A 24091-nucleotide genomic window follows, 5' to 3' on the forward strand; every position below is an offset into this window, starting at 1 on the left:
CATTTTGAGTTTTGTTTGGCAGTTAACCCTTGTTTTTTTCCTGGAAAAAATTGATTATATTGGAAAATTTTCCAAAAAATCTAAATTCAAAAAATGTATGTCCATTTGCCATGAAGTGTTGTGGAAGACCTAAAGGGTTAACAAAGTTTGTAAAAACAGTTTTGAATACCTTGAGGGGTGTAGTTTCTAGAATGGGGTCATTTTTGGGTGGTTTCTATTATGTAAGCCTCACAAAGTTACTTCAAACCTGAACTGGTCCATAAAAAGTGGGATTTTGAAGATTTCTGAAAATTTCAAAATTTGCTTCTAAACTTCTAAGCCTTGTAACATCCCAAAAAATAAAATATCATTCCCAAAATGCTACAAACATGAAGTAGACATATGGGGAATGTAAAGTCATCACAATTTTTGGGGGTATTACTATGTATTACAGAAGTAGAGAAACTGAAACTTTGAAATTTGCAAATTTTTCAAAATTTTTGGTAAATATGGTATTTTTTTTATGCAAAAAAAATAACTTTTTTGACCCAATTTTAGTAGTGTCATGAAGTACAATATGTGACGAAAAAACAATCTCAGAACGGCCTGGGTAAGTCAAAGCGTTTTAAAGTTATCAGCACTTAAAGTGACAGTGGTCAGATTTGCAAAAAATGGCCTGGTCCTTAAGGTGAAATAGGGCTGTGTCCTTAAGGGGTTAAAAGGACTTTTGGGTCTCTATAACCAACCCTGCCTAACAAAAAAATAAAATTCAGTTGAATTCCCTATACTATCTGTCCCTCACTAACACTGAGCCAAACCACGTGTCATCGGGTGCTTTATAGGACCCGATGATGCCTTCCGGCCAGCCAATCACTGTAATGTCAGTAACCAACATGGCTATGGCATTACAGTGAATGGCAGTACTTACCTGCACGTTTATTGGCTGCGTAGCAGCCAACAAACCTGCAGGGAGGAGACTCAAGCATGGCGCTCGAGCACACACGACCGAACATCACAATGTGCTGAGCATGCTCTATCAAAACTGCTAAGGAGGCTTACTAAGTGGCAGATTCTTAGATTATAATGCTATATCAGCAACAAATTATCATGAGGTGAACTTATCTTACAGACTTTAGTGAAAATCCTTTCTTACCCACAACAGTCATATAAGCTCTCTCAGAGTCCTTTAGAATATTTGGAGGTAACTTCAGAGAGATGGTTTCTGTTTTTGAATTTTCTAAAGAAAAAAGACATATATCAAGTGAAAAGCAAAGCTGCATCTTCAGTAGAACAGTAATGATGATGCTTACCTTGCCCTGCTTGGAAGCAGATCATAGAGTTGTGAGATTTCTCCACCAACACCCCACCTGGCTAAAGACCCAAAGGAATAGCAAAAGATGAATGTGCAGTAAAGAAAATAATGCTGTATATCGTATTACTGTAGAGGTTACAAAAGAATAATAGACATAGATCTCCAAGAGCCTTTATGACAGTATAAAGGGGTCACTTACTTTAACGATGAGTGGCTTTAACACTGTGTCAACATTCCCCTGTTTAGGGACAAGGGGCACCTCATTATTACATAGGTCTGGGGTGTTCACAGCCTCTGTCCTCACAGTGATGTTCACCTCCCCTAGAGAAGGTTTTAAAGTACATCATTAAAAATGAAGCTTTCATATTGGGCACTCGGCTCTCACAATAGACTGCCATTGTCTGAACACTTTTCATCTTGTGCTGTGTATACTGTGGACAGGATCATTAGTCCTCTCATTATCCAAAATTGCAAAAAAGCTTATAATGTTGGAGGCACAATCACACCATCAACAATAGCTAATACAAAGAATTCATCTCTGTCCTTCTGTCCTAGCCATCCTTGCACATGACACAGAGCATGCTCACAACAGTCTACCATAGAAGTCAATGACACATTTTTTTGAGTCTTTTGCCTACGCACTTCTTGTTAATCAACTGCTGTTTTAGTTTATATTTTAATCATTCATTCATTTTGAACTGTAAACAACATAAAAGTAATCTAAACAATTACTGTGTAGAATTTTAACAGCAAAATCAACAAAAAATTCCATTTCATGAAAACAAATCTAGGGAAGCCAAGTAATGCCTTGATGCAATATATTATATAAAGTTGAGTGTATGTATGTGTGTATGTCCGCTAAAGGAATCCGCAACATCGCATTTACAATCACAAAATTTGGTACACAGGTACATCAGGTGTCCGGGAAGGTTTTAGACCGGGTCTTAGCTTTCTAGCACGTACCGTTCCTGAGATATTCCCAAAAAATGCAAATATGGCACATCACATGACCTACATTAGCCAATAGAAGCCTGCAGGTCTTTCTCTTCATATCCCAACTGCCATACACATGGTCACAAGTCCCTCATTAGCCAATAGAAGCTCGCAGGTCCTTAGTCTCCACATACACACAGTTTTACACCAGGTTTCCATAACAACCCAGCCATTTGTCTTCACTGCTGTAGGTCAGCATTCAAAGGGGCAGGGCGCTGTGAATGAGACTGTTAAGGGAGCGGAGTGCTGTGGAGGTCATAGTTAAGGGGCAGGTAGCGTGGCCATTCAGGCCACCCTCAAAAGATGGACTTAAAAACCCAGCCCCCACTAAACCCCACCCGCTGTCCCGCTAAGCTATGCCCGACCCGGTTAGGCTATGTCCCCTCTCACTTCGCAGCCGATGGGTATTGAAGAAATGAAGGTAAAAATCAACTTCTGTCAGCTGTAGGGGTGAGAGGGAGCGTGACGTTCTCCCTGCAGCTTCTGCTCAGACATCATAGTAATTCTGTCAGAGAGTGAGTTGTTCAAAAGGACATCCATGTGTCCGCCCAGGCCCTGCACCGGACTGAGGACAGGGAGTCTGAAAGCCGGACTGTCCAGCCTAAAACCGGACCTCTGGCCACCCTAGGGGCAGGCTGCTGTGGAGGTCACAGTTAAGTGGACGGTCCGCTATGGAGGTCAGTGTTAAGGGGCAGCTTGCTGTAGAGGCCACTGTTAAGGGGGCGGAGTGTTGTGGAAATCCTTGTTAAGGAGATGGGGTACTGTAGAGGTCACTAATAAAGGGGCGAACACTGTGAAGGTCACTGTTAAGGGGGCGGAGAACGGTGGAGGTCACAGTTAAGGGGACGATTGAATAAATATGTACCTCGGATCCAGTGTGGGTGCCTGTGAGAGTGGTTTAGACAGTATAAGTTAAATCCACTAAGTTAAATCCACGGCACTCCAAAAGTTTTTGCAAGATAAATTATCTCATTTAATTCTTAGTAAACAGAATGTTATTAATGTACATCCAGTGCAAATTCATTTACATATAGTAAGTATTTATGCCATATCAGATAGATAATTCCCGAACGTTTCGGTCTGTGCGCCTATTCACTCTGCCTTCAGACCCCGCTGAAGAAGGTCACACAGACCGAAACGTTCGGGAATTATCTATCTGATATGGCATAAATACTTACTATATGTAAATGAATTTGCACTGGATGTACATTAATAACATTCTGTTTACTAAGAATTAAATGAGATAATTTATCTTGCAAAAACTATTGGAGTGCCGTGGATTTAACTTAATACATAGAGTTGAGCGAACACCTGGATGTTCGGGTTCGAGAAGTTCGGCCGAACATCCCGGAAATGTTCGGGTTCGGGATCCGAACCCGATCCGAACTTCGTCCCGAACCCGAACCCCATTGAAGTCAATGGGGACCCGAACTTTTCGGCACTAAAAAGGCTGTAAAACAGCCCAGGAAAGAGCTAGAGGGCTGCAAAAGGCAGCAACATGTAGGTAAATCCCCTGCAAACAAATGTGGATAGGGAAATGAATTAAAATAAAAATTAAATAAATAAAAATTAACCAAAATCAATTGGAGAGAGGTTCCATAGCAGAGAATCTGGCTTCCCGTCACCCACCACTGGAACAGTCCATTCTCAGATATTTAGGCCCCGGCACCCAGGCAGAGGAGAGAGGTCCCGTAACAGAGAATCTGTCTTCATGTCAGCAGAGAATTAGTCTGCATGTCATAGCAGAGAATGAGGCTTCACGTCAGCCACCACTGCAACAGTCCATTGGCATATATTTAGGCCCAGCACACACACAGGCAGAGGAGAGAGGTCCCGTAACAGAGAATCTGGCTTCATGTCAGCAGAGAATCAGTCTGCATGTCATAGCAGAGAATCAGGCTTCACGTCAGCCACCACTGCAACAGTCCATTGTCATAAATTTAGGCCCAGCACCCAGGCAGAGGAGAGAGGTCCCGTAACAGAGAATCTGGCTTCATGTCAGCAGAGAATCAGTCTTCATATCATAGCAGAGAATCAGGCTTCACGTCACCCACCACTGTAAGAGTCAATTTTCATAAATTTAGGCCCAGAACCCAGGCAGAGGAGAAAGGTCCCGTAACAGACAATCTGGCTTCATGTCAGCAGAGAATCAGTCTTCATATCATAGCAGAGAATCAGGCTTCACGTCACCCACCACTGTAAGAGTCAATTTTCATAAATTTAGGCCCAGAACCCAGGCAGAGGAGAAAGGTCCCGTAACAGACAATCTGGCTTCATGTCAGCAGAGAATCAGTCTTCATATCATAGCAGAGAATCAGGCTTCACGTCACCCACCACTGTAAGAGTCAATTTTCATAAATTTAGGCCCAGAACCCAGGCAGAGGAGAAAGGTCCCGTAACAGACAATCTGGCTTCATGTCAGCAGAGAATCAGTCTTCATATCATAGCAGAGAATCAGGCTTCACGTCACCCACCACTGTAAGAGTCAATTTTCATAAATTTAGGCCCAGAACCCAGGCAGAGGAGAAAGGTCCCGTAACAGACAATCTGGCTTCATGTCAGCAGAGAATCAGTCTTCATATCATAGCAGAGAATCAGGCTTCACGTCACCCACCACTGTAAGAGTCAATTTTCATAAATTTAGGCCCAGAACCCAGGCAGAGGAGAAAGGTCCCGTAACAGACAATCTGGCTTCATGTCAGCAGAGAATCAGTCTGCATGTCATAGCAGAGAATCAGGCTTCACGTCAGCCACCACTGCAACAGTCCATTGTCATAAATTTAGGCCCAGCACCCAGGCAGAGGAGAGAGGTCCCGTAACAGACAATCTGGCTTCATGTCAGCAGAGAATTAGTCTGCATGTCATAGCAGAGAATCAGGCTTCATGTCAGCCACCACTGCAACAGTCCATTGGCATATATTTAGGCCTAGCACACAGGCAGAGGAGAGGTTCATTCAACTTTGGGTAGCATCGCAATATAATGGTAAAATGAAAATAAAAATAGGATTGAATGAGGAAGTGCCCTGGAGTCCAATAATATATGGTTATGGGGAGGTAGTTAATGTCTAATCTGGACAAGGGACGGACAGGTCCTGTGGGATCCATGCCTGGTTCATTTTTATGAACGTCAGCTTGTCCACATTGGCTGTAGACAGGCGGCTGCGTTTGTCTGTAATGACGCCCCCTGCCGTGCTGAATACACGTTCAGACAAAACGCTGGCTGCCGGGCAGGCCAGCACCTCCAAGGCATAAAAGGCTAGCTCTGGCCACGTGGACAATTTAGAGACCCAGAAGTTGAATGGGGCCGAACCATCAGTCAGTACGTGGAGGGGTGTGCACACGTACTGTTCCACCATGTTAGTGAAATGTTGCCTCCTGCTAACACGTTGCGTATCAGGTGGTGGTGCAGTTAGCTGTGGCGTGTTGACAAAAGTTTTCCACATCTCTGCCATGCTAACCCTGCCCTCAGAGGAGCTGGCCGTGACACAGCTGCCTTGGCGACCTCTTGCTCCTCCTCTGCCTTGGCCTTGGGCTTCCACTTGTTCCCCTGTGACATTTGGGAATGCTCTCAGTAGCGCGTCTACCAACGTGCGCTTGTACTCGCGCATCTTCCTATCACGCTCCAGTGCAGGAAGTAAGGTGGGCACATTGTCTTTGTAGCGTGGATCCAGCAGGGTGGCAACCCAGTAGTCCGCACAGGTTAAAATGTGGGCAACTCTGCTGTCGTTGCGCAGGCACTGCAGCATGTAGTCGCTCATGTGTGCCAGGCTGCCCAGGGGTAAGGACAAGCTGTCCTCTGTGGGAGGCGTATCGTCATCGTCCTGCCTTTCCCCCCAGCCACGCACCAGTGATGGACCCGAGCTGCGTTGGGTGCCACCCCGCTGTGACCATGCTTCATCCTCATCCTCCTCCACCTCCTCCTCATCCTCGTCCTCCTCGTCCTCCAGTAGTGGGCCCTGGCTGGCCACATTTGTACCTGGCCTCTGCTGTTGCAAAAAACCTCCCTCTGAGTCACTTCGAAGAGACTGGCCTGAAAGTGCTAAAAATGACCCCTCTTCCTCATCCTCCTCCTCCTCCTCCTGGGCCACCTCCTGTTCCATCATCGCCCTAAGTGTTTTCTCAAGGAGACATAGAAGTGGTATTGTAACGCTGATAACGGTGTCATCGCCACTGGCCATGTTGGTGGAGTACTCGAAACAGCGCAACAGGGCACACAGGTCTCGCATGGAGGCCCAGTCATTGGTGGTGAAGTGGTGCTGTTCTGTAGTGCGACTGACCCGTGCGTGCTGCAGCTGAAACTCCACTATGGCCTGCTGCTGCTCGCACAGTCTGTCCAGCATGTGCAAGGTGGAGTTCCACCTGGTGGGCACGTCGCATATGAGGCGGTGAGCGGGAAGGCCGAAGTTACGCTGTAGCGCAGACAGGCGAGCAGCGGCAGGATGTGAACGCCGGAAGCGCGAACAGACGGCCCGCACTTTATGCAGCAGCTCTGACATGTCGGGGTAGTTGTGAATGAACTTCTGCACCACCAAATTCAGCACATGCGCCAAGCAAGGGATGTGCGTCAAATTGGCTAGTCCCAGAGCTGCAACGAGATTTCGCCCATTATCACACACCACCAGGCCGGGCTTGAGGCTCACCGGCAGCAACCACTCGTCGGTCTGTTGTTCAATACCCCGCCACAACTCCTGTGCGGTGTGGGGCCTGTCCCCCAAACATATGAGTTTCAGAATGGCCTGCTGACGTTTACCCCGGGCTGTGCTGAAGTTGGTGGTGAAGGTGTGTGGCTGACTGGATGAGCAGGTGGAAGAAGAGGAGGAGGAAGCCGAGAAGGAGGAGGTGGCAACAGGAGGCAAAGAATGTTGCCCTGCGATCCTTGGCGGCGGCAGGACGTGCGCCAAACAGCTCTCCGCCTGGGGCCCAGCTGCCACTACATTTACCCAGTGTGCAGTTAGGGAGATATAGCGTCCCTGGCCGTGCTTACTGGTCCACGTATCTGTGGTTAGGTGGACCTTGCTACAGATGGCGTTGCGCAGTGCACACTTGATTTTATCGGATACTTGGTTGTGCAGGGAAGGCACGGCTCTCTTGGAGAAGTAGTGCCGGCTGGGAACAACATACTGTGGGACAGCAAGCGACATGAGCTGTTTGAAGCTGTCTGTGTCCACCAGCCTAAATGACAGCATTTCATAGGCCAGTAGTTTAGAAATGCTGGCATTCAGGGCCAGGGATCGAGGGTGGCTAGGTGGGAATTTACGCTTTCTATCAAATGTTTGTGAGATGGAGAGCTGAACGCTGGCGTGTGACATGGTTGAGACGCTTGGTGACGGAGGTGGTGGTGGTGGTGTTGGTGGTACATCCCCTGTTTGCTGGGCGGCAGGTGCCAACGTTCCTCCAGAGGCGGAGGAAGAGGCCGAGGCGGCAGCAGCAGAATAGGCCGAGGCGGCAGCAGCAGAAGAGGTAGCAGGGGGAGCCTGAGTGACTTCCTTGGTTTTAAGGTGTTTACTCCACTGCAGTTCATGCTTTGCATGCAGGTGCCTGGTCATGCAGGTTGTGCTCAGGTTCAGAACGTTAATGCCTCGCTTCAGGCTCTGATGGCACAGCGTGCAAACCACTCGGGTCTTGTCGTCAGCACATTGTTTGAAGAAGTGCCATGCCAGGGAACTCCTTGAAGCTGCCTTTGGGGTGCTCGGTCCCAGATGGCGGCGGTCAGTAGCAGGCGGAGTCTCTTGGCGGCGGGTGTTCTGCTTTTGCCCACTGCTCCCTCTTTTGCTACGCTGTTGGCTCGGTCTCACCACTGCCTCTTCCTCCGAACTGTGAAAGTCAGTGGCACGACCTTCATTCCATGTGGGGTCTAGGACCTCATCGTCCCCTGCATCGTCTTCCACCCAGTCTTGATCCCTGACCTCCTGTTCAGTCTGCACACTGCAGAAAGACGCAGCAGTTGGCACCTGTGTTTCGTCATCATCAGAGACATGCTGAGGTGGTATTCCCATGTCCTCATCATCAGGAAACATAAGTGGTTGTGCGTCAGTGCATTCTATGTCTTTCACCGCTGGGGAAGGGCTAGGTGGATGCCCTTGGGAAACCCTGCCAGCGGAGTCTTCAAACAGCATAAGAGACTGCTGCATAACTTGAGGCTGAGACAGTTTCCCTGGTATGCATGGGGGTGATGTGACAGACTGATGGGGTTGGTTTTCAGGCGCCATCTGTGCGCTTTCTGCAGAAGACTGGGTGGGAGATAATGTGAACGTGCTGGATCCACTGTCGGCCACCCAATTGACTAATGCCTGTACCTGCTCAGGCCTTACCATCCTTAGAACGGCATTGGGCCCCACCATATATCGCTGTAAATTCTGGCGGCTACTGGGACCTGAGGTAGTTGGTACACTAGGACGTGTGGATGTGGCAGAACGGCCACGTCCTCTCCCAGCACCAGAGGGTCCACTAACACCACCACGACCATGTCCACGTCCGCGTCCCTTACTAGATGTTTTTCTCATTGTTATGGTTCACCACAACAACAAATATATTATTTGGCCCAATGTATTGTATTCAAATTCAGCGGGATATAAATTTGAGGCCTAGTATTTAGGCGCTGGGTGACCGGTATGGATTTAGTGACAGAATTAGACTTGGAAATGCACAGAAGCGTGTGTGTGAAGTTATTCTGAATGACCCAATGTGCACCTTGAATATTATATACCCTTTTTGGGATAGATTTCAAATAGCTCTGATATAGCAGGAACCACTAAATTATGAAATTGCTAAATTGGGAATTGTACTTCAACCCAGAACAAAAAATGTGCTTTGACGGGCACTAAATAACTTTCCCAGCTACAACAGGACAGCGGTAACGAGAGATTTAGAGGGATTTAAATTTGAGGCCTAGTATTTAGGCGCTGGGTCACCGGTATGGATTTAGTGACAGAATTAGACTTGGAAATGCACAGAAGCGTGTGTGTGAAGTTATTCTGAATGACCCTATGTGCACCTTCAATATTATATACCCTTTTAGGGATAGATTTCAAATAGCTCTGATATAGCAGAAACCACTAAATTATGAAATTGCTAAATTGGGAATTGTACTTCAACCCAGAACAAAAAATGTGCTTTGACGGACACTAAATATCTTGCCCAGCAACAACAGTACAGCGGTGGGTAACGAGAGATTTAGAGGGATTTAAATTTGAGGCCTAGTATTTAGGCGCTGGGTCACCGGTATGGATTTAGTGACAGAATTAGACTTGGAAATGCACAGAAGCGTGTGTGTGAAGTTATTCTGAATGACCCAATGTGCACCTTCAATATTATATACCCTTTTAGGGATAGATTTCAAATAGCTCTGATATAGCAGAAACCACTAAATTATGAAATTGCTAAATTGGGAATTGTACTTCAACCCAGAACAAAAAATGTGCTTTGACGGACACTAAATATCTTGCCCAGCAACAACAGTACAGCGGTGGGTAACGAGAGATTTAGAGGGATTTAAATTTGAGGCCTAGTATTTAGGCGCTGGGTCACCGGTATGGATTTAGTGACAGAATTAGACTTGGAAATGCACAGAAGCGTGTGTGTGAAGTTATTCTGAATGACCCTATGTGCACCTTCAATATTATATACCCTTTTAGGGATAGATTTCAAATAGCTCTGATATAGCAGAAACCACTAAATTATGAAATTGCTAAATTGGGAATTGTACTTCAACCCAGAACAAAAAATGTGCTTTGACGGACACTAAATATCTTGCCCAGCAACAACAGTACAGCGGTGGGTAACGAGAGATTTAGAGGGATTTAAATTTGAGGCCTAGTATTTAGGCGCTGGGTCACCGGTATGGATTTAGTGACAGAATTAGACTTGGAAATGCACAGAAGCGTGTGTGTGAAGTTATTCTGAATGACCCAATGTGCACCTTCAATATTATATACCCTTTTAGGGATAGATTTCAAATAGCTCTGATATAGCAGAAACCACTAAATTATGAAATTGCTAAATTGGGAATTGTACTTCAACCCAGAACAAAAAATGTGCTTTGACGGACACTAAATATCTTGCCCAGCAACAACAGTACAGCGGTGGTAACGAGAGATTTAGAGGGATTTAAATTTGAGGCCTAGTATTTAGGCGCTGGGTGACAGGTATGGATTTAGTGACAGAATTAGACTTGGAAATGCACAGAAGCGTGTGTGTGAAGTTATTCTGAATGACCCAATGTGCACCTTCAATATTATATACCCTTTTAGGGATAGATTTCAAATAGCTCTGATATAGCAGAAACCACTAAATTATGAAATTGCTAAATTGGGAATTGTACTTCAACCCAGAACAAAAAATGTGCTTTGACGGACACTAAATATCTTGCCCAGCAACAACAGTACAGCGGTGGGTAACGAGAGATTTAGAGGGATTTAAATTTGAGGCCTAGTATTTAGGCGCTGGGTCACCGGTATGGATTTAGTGACAGAATTAGACTTGGAAATACACAGTAGCGGGTGTGTGTGAAGTTATTCTGAATGACCCAATGTGCACCTTCAATATTATATACCCTTTTAGGGATAGATTCCAAATAGCTCTGATATAGCAGGAACCACTAAATTATGAAATTGCTAAATTGGGAATTGTACTTCAACCCAGAACAAAAAATGTGCTTTGACGGACACTAAATATCTTGCCCAGCAACAACAGTACAGCGGTGGGTAACGAGAGATTTAGAGGGATTTAAATTTGAGGCCTAGTATTTAGGCGCTGGGTCACCGGTATGGATTTAGTGACAGAATTAGACTTGGAAATGCACAGAAGCGTGTGTGTGAAGTTATTCTGAATGACCCAATGTGCACCTTCAATATTATATACCCTTTTAGGGATAGATTTCAAATAGCTCTGATATAGCAGAAACCACTAAATTATGAAATTGCTAAATTGGGAATTGTACTTCAACCCAGAACAAAAAATGTGCTTTGACGGACACTAAATATCTTGCCCAGCAACAACAGTACAGCGGTGGGTAACGAGAGATTTAGAGGGATTTAAATTTGAGGCCTAGTATTTAGGCGCTGGGTCACCGGTATGGATTTAGTGACAGAATTAGACTTGGAAATGCACAGAAGCGTGTGTGTGAAGTTATTCTGAATGACCCTATGTGCACCTTCAATATTATATACCCTTTTAGGGATAGATTTCAAATAGCTCTGATATAGCAGAAACCACTAAATTATGAAATTGCTAAATTGGGAATTGTACTTCAACCCAGAACAAAAAATGTGCTTTGACGGACACTAAATATCTTGCCCAGCAACAACAGTACAGCGGTGGGTAACGAGAGATTTAGAGGGATTTAAATTTGAGGCCTAGTATTTAGGCGCTGGGTCACCGGTATGGATTTAGTGACAGAATTAGACTTGGAAATGCACAGAAGCGTGTGTGTGAAGTTATTCTGAATGACCCAATGTGCACCTTCAATATTATATACCCTTTTAGGGATAGATTTCAAATAGCTCTGATATAGCAGAAACCACTAAATTATGAAATTGCTAAATTGGGAATTGTACTTCAACCCAGAACAAAAAATGTGCTTTGACGGACACTAAATATCTTGCCCAGCAACAACAGTACAGCGGTGGGTAACGAGAGATTTAGAGGGATTTAAATTTGAGGCCTAGTATTTAGGCGCTGGGTCACCGGTATGGATTTAGTGACAGAATTAGACTTGGAAATGCACAGAAGCGTGTGTGTGAAGTTATTCTGAATGACCCAATGTGCACCTTCAATATTATATACCCTTTTAGGGATAGATTTCAAATAGCTCTGATATAGCAGAAACCACTAAATTATGAAATTGCTAAATTGGGAATTGTACTTCAACCCAGAACAAAAAATGTGCTTTGACGGACACTAAATATCTTGCCCAGCAACAACAGTACAGCGGTGGGTAACGAGAGATTTAGAGGGATTTAAATTTGAGGCCTAGTATTTAGGCGCTGGGTCACCGGTATGGATTTAGTGACAGAATTAGACTTGGAAATGCACAGAAGCGTGTGTGTGAAGTTATTCTGAATGACCCAATGTGCACCTTCAATATTATATACCCTTTTTGGGATAGATTTCAAATAGCTCTGATATAGCAGGAACCACTAAATTATGAAATTGCTAAATTGGGAATTGTATTTCAACCCAGAACAAGAAATGTGCTTGAACGGACACTAAATAACTCGCCCAGCTACAGCACTAGGGACAGATTTAGCTGGATATAAATTTGAGGCCTAGTATTTAGGCGCTGGGTGACCGGTATGGATTTAGTGACAGAATTAGACTGGGATATGGCCAAAAAATAAACAGACTATTGCTGGTTAAATGCACTTGGTGTGACAGCTTCACCCTGATGTAGGCTTTAGCCAAAAAACAACCACACCATTGAGGGTTAAATGCACTTGGTCGCAGCTTGTGCTGGCGCACCACAAGACACAAAATGGCCGCCGATCACCCCAGAAAAATGAGACTGACAAACGGTCTGTGCAGCCTAAAAACAGTGAGCAATTGAGGATCAGCAGCTCAATGATCCACAGCTGCAGATCGATCAGTTAATCAAGTCCTTTGGAGGAGTTAATCTGCCTAATCTCGCCCTACTGTCGCAGCCGCAACCTCTCCCTACGCTAATCAGAGCAGAGTGACGGGCGGCGCTATGTGACTCCAGCTTAAATAGAGGCTGGGTCACATGGTGCTCTGGCCAATCACAGCCATGCCAATAGTAGGCATGGCTGTGATGGCCTCTTGGGGCAAGTAGTATGACGCTTGTTGATTGGCTGCTTTGCAGCCTTTCAAAAAGCGCCAAGAAAGCGTCACAAAAGCGCCAAGAAAGCGACGAACACCGAACCCGAACCCGGACTTTTACGAAAATGTCCGGGTTCGGGTCCGTGTCACGGACACCCCAAAATTCGGTACGAACCCGAACTATACAGTTCGAGTTCGCTCATCCCTATTAATACAGTTAAGGGGACGGACTGCTATGGAGGTCAGTGTTAAGGGGCGGGGTGCTGTAGAGGTTACTGTTAAGGGGGTGGAGTGTTGTGGAAGTCATATTTTAAGGGAACGGAGCTCTATGGATGTCACTGGTAAAGGGGTGAGTTATTGTGAAAATCAATGTTAACGAGATGGGGTACTGTGGAGGTCACTAATAAAGGGGCGGTCGCTGTGGAGGTCACTGTTAAAGGGGAGGGCCCTCTGGCTGTTACTGTTAAGGGGGCAGGCCACTGTGGAGGTCACTGTTAAGGGAGGAAGGGACTTGGAGGCCACTATAAATGGGCAGCGGGGTACTGTGAGGTCACTGTTAAGGCAGCGGGGTGCTGTAGAGGTCACTGTTAAGGGGGTTCAGAATAGAATAGGAATGTCCCACGGCGCAAAAACCACCCAGTGGTTGGATTCGATTAAGGGTTCTTTTTATTGAGCAAGCGTTACAACGCGTTTCGGGGATATACCCCTTCTTCTCTTCAAGTACAAATAACTTGCATACATAAAAGCGTTTTTTTTTATTTTTGTAGACTTAAAGGGAAACTAGGAAAAATAAAATTTCTGTTTTTGGCACATTATTATTTGTTGCAAGCTTTGAGAGCTTTCCCAGCACTGCCCACTGACCCACCCCAATCCCGCCCCCTGTGTTTTGGGCAGTTTTTCAAAATGTATTTAAATGTATGCAATTTGCTTTTATGTATGCAAGTTATTTGTACCTGAAAAAGGGGTATATCCCCGAAACGCGTTGTACCGCTTGCTCAACAAAAAGAACCCCTAATCTAATCCAACCACTGGGTGTTTTTTCCGCCGTGGGACAGTCCTATTCTATACTGAACTACTGGCTTTCTGAGGGATTCCAGGCATCCCTGATCAGAAGTATCTATCCCGGGCTGCATACCATCCGCCGTGAGGGGCTTTTGCCAACCCGATATATGCCTACATTAGAGTTGTGCCTAATCTAGCACAACTCCACCAGGTGAGCCTCCATTTTCGGAGATACTACTTATTTTCTATTCAAGACTATATTACCCTATGATGCACCATTTTCTGTTCTACAGTTGAACAAAGCCTGTTTTAATTACTGTTAAGGGGGTGGGGTGTTGTGGACGTCATATTTTAAGGGAACGGAGCTCTATGGAGGTCACTGTTAAGGCAGTGGGGTACTGTGGGGTACTCACTGTTAAAGGGGCAGGCTGCTGTAATGGTCATAGTTAAGGGGGTGGGCTGCTGTGGAGGTCCCATTTTAAGGAGACGGGGCACTGTGGGGGGGTCAGTGTTAAGGGGTGCGGGCTGTGGAGGTCACTGTTAAGGGGGCGGGGTGCTGTAGATGTCACTGTTATAGTGGATACTGTCTATATCTTTTAATGATACACACAAATATTAAATGAAATTGATTAAATATACCCGTGCAAAGCCAGGTCCGGGTCCTTCAGCTAGTGGCTTATAAAGGGCAAATCTCAAACAAAGGCGCTAAGACATCCATAGCACCTACAAGGACACTTTTCCTTATAAGCCCACAAACTATTAAACCACTGAACGTTATTACGTTTTCAGAGTTTCTTTCCATTGGAATGAGACCAAAATGGAGCCTCCAAGGCTGATGCTCAGTCTATGAATGAGCCTGTCCAATTTCCATTTCTCCTGCTGGAAATAATGCATGGACATGTGATAAAGTGTGAACATGCCCTTAGGTTCCATTGACACTACCATTAGGGTTCATTCTCTTTCCACTACACTAAGCTAGCCCTACTGACTCCATATGTAAAGGAATACATGAGTCTTTGCCAATTCCATTGTGATCATTTTTTACATGATCCATTGCAATATTTTTTGAGCTCAGATTGAGTTTGAAAAAAACAATACAGCTGGTGCGTAATGTAATGTACTTCCATTGCAGATAAAAAAAAATCGCTGTAAAATAAACTGCTAAGCCATAGATTCAATTCAACAGGAAAAGGGAAAAATGGCAGTTGACAAACAACAACAGTGTCCAACAAACCCCATTGATTATTACAGGGTCTGTGGGTTTTCATCATCATTCGGGCTCATTCACATGACCTTGGTTTGGTTCTGCACCCGAGCCGCATTCACTTCAATGGAGCCACATTGCTTTGTTCCGTGGCCCCGCAAAAATTATAGTGCAAAACATGGCACGGTTGTGTGAATGAGCCCTTCTGCTGCACCAAATAGTGAAGCATGTTGTGCTACTTTGTCTTGTTTTTTTTCATATGTAGTTCCCTAATCGAGCCCTTGGCACAGATGTCAACATAGGCTTAGTCATAGTCATATTTGAACAAAGCTTTATTCATCACCTAGTTTGGCAGCTTTCATGTTCCAGTGAAATGTTTTGCTTTCCTCTGCACACAGGCAGCTGCCGTACTGACATCCGGGGCAGGCTTCCAGTTCTAGCTCAATGGAAGATAACAAAGTAGTTTGGACCTGCTCCCCCCCCAAAAAAAAACACAGTAGAAATCACTGTGTACCAAAGATTGCAAAGCAGAGACAATCACACCTATTATAAGCAACTGGTATATGCAATTCATTTTTTTGTCAAAAAGGTAAAAATGTATATAAGCATGAAAACAATATGACCAATGATGCAGGTCGACATTTGTTTGAGAAGACCATAATTAGTTGAAAGCACTTAGATTTATCTAGAAGTTGGTGGCCTTCAAGATAGTGTGTCAGATGCAAAAACTCTACTTTGGTCCATCATCTATCTGATTATGAGATCATATACCATCCAAAGTTATCAAATTATTTTGTTTCGCCTCCAACCGGTGGCTTTCCATTGTTGAGAAACTACGTCTCCCACCCTGTAAAGCCACAGGTTGGAGACAACTGAGAGACAGTAGACCATAATATTTACAAAATGATTGTTCATTTAACATATTTCATTGTTCCTAACCAAATATGTGCCATTGTACTGCCCATTTATAATGCTGTTGTACATCTCGCAGTGTAGTGGCCTCCCAGGCATAAGCTGGCCACACACATGAGATAATGATCAGCCACATTGCCGTTGATTAGTCATCCAAGGGATTGTTCGTAAGAATGATCCCACCAGCACCATCCCAGGCTAAACTGGCCGACCAGAGAATCAGTATTGACTTTCTGGTCCTTGGGTACAATAGCAATTGATCAGGCAAATTCAGGCCAATCATGCCATAAATGTGCAGTTTCAGCCAACAACAACATTCAAGATTTTCCACATGGCCAATTACATTATTACCAGATAAGAGTCTGCCATCGCGAATGATAGTTTGTGCTAGTTTCTTTAAATGACAGTTGGCCGAAAAGGGACAAGATCGCTGTTTCCAACCAACTTTTGTCTCTTGTGCATGGGCAGCCTAAAGTGGGTTACCTGCTGCTATAACCCCAGCACCCATTATGTACTGCAGACTAATGTGCTACACAAGTATGCAACAAGTACAGTGTCCTACAGCAAAATGTGAAAGCCAGGCTTGCTTAGCATTGACCAACACCAGTGGATTTGTGAGTTGGGAGGATATAATAAGAATATGACTTTCTTCTCACCTTTATGCACTGCTTTAAGTAATTAAACACAGAGGCTTTCAAAATAAATGTCTCTCCTCGGACCACAGAGTATGGCAAGGCAAGCTCCACAAAGAATGGCTGGAAAACTCTTAGGGATACAGGGGGTGAAAGACCAAACCCATTTGGTCCCATACAGATGGCTCCTGCCATCCAATCTGTAATCGTATCTGGAGCTAAGTGATGAAGCTCAGTCATCCCGGAGTTACTGAAAAATAAAAATAATCACAGGCAATTATGATTAATACATAAGTCATACTGCGCTCCAGCAGTCTCAGATTACAATATTTCACCACAGTGTTTTGATCAGTGTTTGTAATCCCAAACCAGGAGTACATTAATTTGTGGAAGATTGATTCTTAGAATTCTGATATGTTGCCTATTAATTTGAATGGTTTCACACATAGTGGTGCCATTATGCTAAGATTAAGGACCTATACAAGGTCTGAATCTGAAACGCATCAGTGGTACCACCTCAGGTAAAACCTGATAATTTTATTTTTGTGCTCGATGCTGGAATCCTGTTTCTCTAGTTTATGATTGAGGTGGATTGTTTGCTTCTATAAACAGCAAAAAGTATAATGGGAGTACAGACGTGAGAAGGCGCTAGGGACAGCAATAGGAAAAAGCTCATTGCGAAAAACAAAACCGGAAAAAATCGATTTATAAGTGCAGGGAAAGGATAGGGAGGAATCATTTCACAGCATCTTAGTGCAGGGAGAGACATCAGAAGGCGCTAGGGACAGTGCTAGAAAAGTGATTTACAAGGAAAGATTATTTGTGATCCAAATAGCCATTATACAGCTCTGTCATTCCAGCAATTTGTTCTTGGGGTGTAAGTGCTATGTTGAAAATCTTTTAGTGGCTTCTATCTGTGGAAAAAGAAAAATATATACGCAGTTCAATTCTGGAGTTATATGGGTTGAAAGCGTTTAGTGGCGTATTTCAGTACAAAATGAAAAATATATACGTACTTCACTGTTGCAGTTATTTGTGGCGAAAGCGTGTAGTGGGCTATTTCAGTACAGAAAGAAAAATATATACGCACTTTTAATTTGCTTTTAATTTATTTAGTTCAGCTAAAAGTATGTCAGACAGAGAAGTGCCAGGCCATGCACAGAGGAGTGGCAGAGGCCTCAATGTTTCTGGCGCAGGCAGAGGTCGCAGCAGAGTAAGGGAGCGGGCAGCAGGAGTCGCAGCGAGAGGCCTGAGCTCCCCGTGTCATCTAGCAGTCGTTTCTTGACCAGCAACCCAGGGGTTCTTGATTCGTTAGCTCGGTCATCCACTTCATCCCAAGTGACATCAGACACCCCAAGCCAACAGTCGGTGGGTTTGTCAGACACAACCTTAGTTGGCATGGCCCGGGAGCAGGCCCTGTGCCCTCACCTGTCCTTAACCTGCCTCTGTCCTTTTCTGTTCCCACACCGCAAGAAGTATTATATGCTGTAGGCTCAGCTCCACTTTTCAGCAAGGAAGAGCTACTAGAGGGCGGTCAGCAGCTACTGCCCAGCCAAAATCTGGAGGAGACATCCGCTGTTTCCTCCGCTAGGTGGGCAAGTAGTGATGAGGAGAGTGGCGTGGGAGCTGGTGTTGCGAACGGTCAGGCTCCTGACCCACAGACCGTTGAGGAGGGCATCAGTGACATGCAGATACTACTCGACAATGATGAAGCAGATCACACTTGGGAGCCGGGTGTAGAAGGGTCTTTATCATCATCGGGAGAAGAAAGTGTCAGATTGCCTGTGAGGCAGCGGCTGAGCCAGCAAGGTGGTACCATGGCTGGGAGTCAGAAGGGTGGCAGCAGTGGGAGGTAGACCACTTGCTTTGCAGCAGCCTACCTGCCTGGGAAGTAGTGGTGGAGGGGTTCACGGAGGCAGCAGCGGTAGCAGTCAGTCAGCGCAGACTGTTGGGGGGGGAATCACCTACTCGGCGGTGTGGCAGTTATATGTAGAATCTGTGGGCAGAAGGTGAAGCTTGGCCATGGTGCCAATTTTGGCACTATGGCTCTGCGTCAACATATGAAGCATCGCCATACAGTGGCCTGGTAGAACCATGGCTCCGATGTGGACTGGTGTTCCAGCCTGCCGTAGCAACCGCTGCATCACCCAGTGGCACACACCCGGTTTCAGCTAGTCAAGGTGCCACCACCTGGTCCAGATGCTCCTGCTCCTCCTACTCCTAGTCAGTCATTCTGTCAGCAATCGATCACCGAAGCAGTATGCGTGCACGCATCCAACGGCGCAGAAGCTGAACATGCTCCTGTCCAAGATGCTGGTGCTGCAGTCCCTCTCTTTCCAAGTGGTGGACTCTACAGCTGTTGGAATTCCACCCTCCATATATTGGACCGACTGTACGAGCAGAGAAAGGCCTTCAATAATTTCCTGATGATCCAAGCGGACAGGAGTACTCCCCTGTGTAACTTCGATGTCAGCCAGTGGCAGCTCTTGCGTTTGCTCAGGCCCTTTGAGAATGCCACGTTATTTGTTAGTCGCCAGGACTACGGGATGAATGACGTCATTCCACTGCTTCATGTCTAGTTGGGGCTGAACTGGAAGAGGAGGAGGAGGGGGGGGGACATTGGAGCACAGGCAATGTGTAGCAAAATGGGTGTGACAGGAGAGGAGGCTCAGCATCAGCCAGAGGAGCTACAGGGAAATGAGGAAGACAAGACAGAGGACCCACACACACCATGGCAGTATGCAGTGGAGATGGAGGCAGGGAGTCCCTCCGAGTCACTTGCACAAATGGCACGATACATGCTCACTTGCTTGCGTAGTGACAACCTCCGGTCCAGGATGGGGGCCTTTTTTAGACCCAGTGAAAGGGAGGACAAACTGAACTACTACAGAGACATCTTATGTAGTCAGTTGTCCGCTTCCTATCTGCGCCATCGTCCATCCTATCGCAGTTCTGACTGGGGGAAGCCCTCTGCACTCACGTTCCACTGCCATGGCTGCTGGGGAGGGGTGGGGTGGCAGGAGCAATACCAGCTCCATCAACAGCAGCCTGAGTCTGCAGTAGCTAATGAGTAGCTTTCTTCACCCGCATAGTGAAGAAACTACTCACCAGCAGCAGCAGGTAGACCAGGAGCAGAACCTGAACTGGTGGTGGCATACTTGGACAGCACCCTGCCAACCCACTTTGAAGATCCACTGGACTACTGGGCAGTCAAACTGGATTTGTGGCCGTAACTGGCCGAGTTTGCCCTGTAAAAGCTGTCCTGCCTGGCCAGTAGTGTGGCATCAGAGCGGGTGTTTAGTGCGGCACCCACCTTCATCAGAGGGGATTGGTATGGCCACCCACTGCTCCACTATGTCACCGGATCACTCTGTGGTATCCTGATGCTGCTGCCATATCCACAGTATGTCACCTTACCACTCTGTGGTATCCACTATCCTGCTGCTGCTGCCGCCGTCTCCACACTATGTCACCTTGCCACTCTGTGGTAACCTGATGCTGCTGCTTCCATATCCACACTATTTCACCTTGCCAGTCTGTGGTCTCCTCATGCTGCTGCTAAATCAAGACTATGTCACTGGGCCACTCTGTGGTATCCATCTGCTGCTGCCATATCCACACTATGTCACCTTGCCACTCTGTGGTATCCTGATGCTGCTGCCATATCCACACTATGTCACCTTGCCACTCTGTGGTATCCTGCTGCTGCTGCTGCCTCCACACTATGTCACCTTGCAACTCTGTGGTATCCTCCTGATGCTGCTGTTGTCGCCACCTCCAGACTCAGTCATTATGCCACTCTGTGGCCTCCTCCTGATGCTGCTGCTGCCACCTCTACACTCTGTCATTGGGTCACTCTTTGGTCTCCTGATTCTGCTGCAACCTCCACACTCTGTCATTGGGCACCTCTGAGGTCTCCTCATGCTGCTGCCGCTACCGCCACACAAGGTCATTGTGCCACTGCTGTCACATCCCTCCAGACCTGTCATTGTGCCACTTGGTGGCCTCCTCATACTGCTGCCAACTCCAGACTTTGTCATTGTGCCGCTCTGTGGTCTCTTCTTTCTGCCGCCACCTCAAGACTCGGTCATTGTGCCACTCTGTGGCCTCCTCATACTGCTGCCACCTCCAGACTGTCATTGTGCCACTTGGTGGCCTTCTCCTGATGCTGACAACTCCAGACTGTGTCATTGTGCCACTCGGTGGCCTCCTCATACTGCTGCCACCTCCAGACTCTGTCATTGTGCCACTCGGTGGCCTCCTCATACTGCTTCCACCTCCAGACCCCGTCATTGGGCCACTCTGTAGTCTCCTAATGCTGCTTCCACCTCACCATAATGTCATAGGTTCACTCTGTGGACTTCTCATGCAGTTACCACTCTCCCCACTTCACGACTAGTCCACTATTTTGGCCAGGCTGACATCATCATTTGTTTGACCTTTCTTCTGATCTATCAGAAGGAAGGAAAAATGAGACGCACAATGGATCTTGTCTATGTATCAGCTGTAAGACCTGTATGGTCCCATCAAAATTGGCTTATGATTTGGTAGCCTAAAGCAGGAGTGGGTACAAAACACAGAAGACATGCAAATATTTCATTCACGTGTTATCTCTGTTTTAGATACACTCCTTTTTTTTGGCATTAGCAATACTGATGGATTATTGAGAAAATGCTGACCGAGTGAACGCGTATGCTCCACAGACAGGATCCGTTTTTTGTGGTTTATTGTTCTGATGGATCATAGGAAGGGCAAATTAATCAGTGACGTCAATAGAAACTTATTGCTGACACCCTCTCCACTCTGTCAGTGGAGCTCTAGTTGTATAAGCGTTTAATAGAACAGGTTCTGTAGACATCTATGTGGAATCAGCTGACGAGGATGTAAAAAGAGTGCGCTTCTTCTTGAAGCTAGCATCGACATGTAAGGCTGAGTTGATACTTCAGTTATTTGGTCAGTTTTGGCCCCGTGACTGCCCAAACAAGTGAAGTATGCAGGGATTCTAAGAGCGACCCCTGTCATCTGCATGACATACTGACTCAGTATTATTTCACTACCACAGCAGACTCCCTATACATGTTACAGCAAGGCACAGTGTTCTACACCCCTATAAAGGCTCTCTGCAGCTAGGAAATAGCAGTTTTTTTTTATGTAATTCACCGCAAATGTATTCGGATTGAAGCAAATTTTTCCCCAAAAATTCAGCAAATTGGCGAATCGATTTTTAGAAATATTTGCTCATCTCTAATGAATATGATCACAATTAATCCACTGCAAACGGTTAACAGATCAAAATAAAGCGAATATATCAAGTATGAAATTGACTAAAATACAAATAGCCCCAAATGATCTACAAAATAATGTAATCCCATAAAGCATGGTAAGGCAAAAAAAATAAAATACCCTAATGCAAAGAGTAAAAAAGAATAAGAACATACCAAGAAAACCACAGATGGGAAAGTAAAATTCTAAATATGTTTGTTTTTTTACTATCCATTTACTCACCCAATAGGTGTCAACTCCCATATCCAAGTCTCTGGAAAATGCTTTCTAATGACCCCCAGTTTTTCTTGGAAATCTGGAATTTCATTGCCATACCCAGGGAAGCTTCCTAAAGCAGGCACAACGCCAGCAGCAGAAGCGATTCCACCTACACCTGCTGGCATACCAACTGGAATGGGAACTCCAGGACCACCAATAATAATAAAAAACAAACAAAAACAGCATTATATTTTCTTGTCAAGATGTTATTGAGCCCTACAGACCTACAGCTTGTTTTGCACAATGCACCCTTGTGCACTTATAATACTAAAGAGAGACACAAGCAATAATTATCAGACCCAATAATTTGTATGATGCTTTTTCTTAATATGCAAATTAGGCATTTGGTGCAATGAGTGCATTACTGTTGCTCTTGTTACACCCAAGCTCCACTCCATACTGTGGCCAGCTACTCTCTCACTGCCTGGCTCTGTCAATCAAAGCAGCCAGGAAGGGGCTGGCCACAGTGAGGAGTGGAGCTTGGGTGTAACATGAGCAACGGTAACTTTCTTATTATACCAGAGGCCTAGTTTGCATATTAAGAAAAAGTACTTTAATCAAGTGAACCACATCTATGTGTCAGTTTGATATAGAAGATGCTCGTGACAGATTCTGTTTAAAGCCAAGGTCTAGCCGTCCTGACTGTGGTCTATAAGACCACCGAATGACAGCTGCAGTTCACAAGATATACCATCATACAACTCACTGTGTAGCGTAGCCCAAGCCTATTTGTATTACCTGCAAATGGCATTCCTGGTATATCTCTTCTTCTGGAATCGGGCAATTTACAGGTTTTTTTATTTCAGCACTTGTGATTATTTTTAATTGCATGTCCTGTAATTGTAATTAAAAGTATAATAATTAAAGGCTATGTACACCTTTGGAGGCAATTTATGTTTATGATTGCATTTCACAGAGATAAGATTTATTAGACAATCGGCACAAAAAAACTTTTAGCCAAAGTTAAACTACTAAGAGGTCATAAATAGAGTTGAGCGAACACCTGGATGTTCGGGTTCGAGAAGTTCGGCCGAACATCCCGGAAATGTTCGGGTTCGGGATCCGAACCCGATCCGAACTTCGTCCCGAACCCGAACCCCATTGAAGTCAATGGGGACCCGAACTTTTCGGCACTAAAAAGGCTGTAAAACAGCCCAGGAAAGAGCTAGAGGGCTGCAAAAGGCAGCAACATGTAGGTAAATCCCCTGCAAACAAATGTGGATAGGGAAATGAATTAAAATAAAAATTAAATAAATAAAAATTAACCAAAATCAATTGGAGAGAGGTTCCATAGCAGAGAATCTGGCTTCCCGTCACCCACCACTGGAACAGTCCATTCTCAGATATTTAGGCCCCGGCACCCAGGCAGAGGAGAGAGGTCCCGTAACAGAGAATCTGTCTTCATGTCAGCAGAGAATTAGTCTGCATGTCATAGCAGAGAATGAGGCTTCACGTCAGCCACCACTGCAACAGTCCATTGGCATATATTTAGGCCCAGCACCCAGGCAGAGGAGGGAGGTCCCGTAACAGAGAATCTGTCTTCATGTCAGCAGAGAATTAGTCTGCATGTCATAGCAGAGAATGAGGCTTCACGTCAGCCACCACTGCAACAGTCCATTGGCATATATTTAGGCCCAGCACACACACAGGCAGAGGAGAGAGGTCCCGTAACAGACAATCTGGCTTCATGTCAGCAGAGAATTAGTCTGCATGTCATAGCAGAGAATGAGGCTTCACGTCAGC

General features: G+C 45.5%; 1 protein-coding gene across 1 annotated transcript in view; it reads right to left on the reverse strand.

Annotated features, from left to right (window-relative positions):
• LOC122941089 (alpha-2-macroglobulin-like protein 1) overlaps positions 1 to 24091 on the reverse strand; it is a 179359-nt gene that overhangs the window by 63562 nt on the left and 91706 nt on the right. Inside the window, 8 exon segments of the mRNA XM_044298085.1 lie at positions 1133 to 1216; positions 1290 to 1350; positions 1491 to 1612; positions 15607 to 15733; positions 16832 to 17057; positions 22313 to 22491; positions 22494 to 22502; positions 23087 to 23182. Coding sequence (XP_044154020.1) covers positions 1133 to 1216; positions 1290 to 1350; positions 1491 to 1612; positions 15607 to 15733; positions 16832 to 17057; positions 22313 to 22491; positions 22494 to 22502; positions 23087 to 23182 — 904 coding nt within the window.

This window comes from Bufo gargarizans, chromosome 6 (genome assembly GCF_014858855.1).
Source record: "Bufo gargarizans isolate SCDJY-AF-19 chromosome 6, ASM1485885v1, whole genome shotgun sequence".
NCBI lineage: Eukaryota > Metazoa > Chordata > Amphibia > Anura > Bufonidae > Bufo > Bufo gargarizans.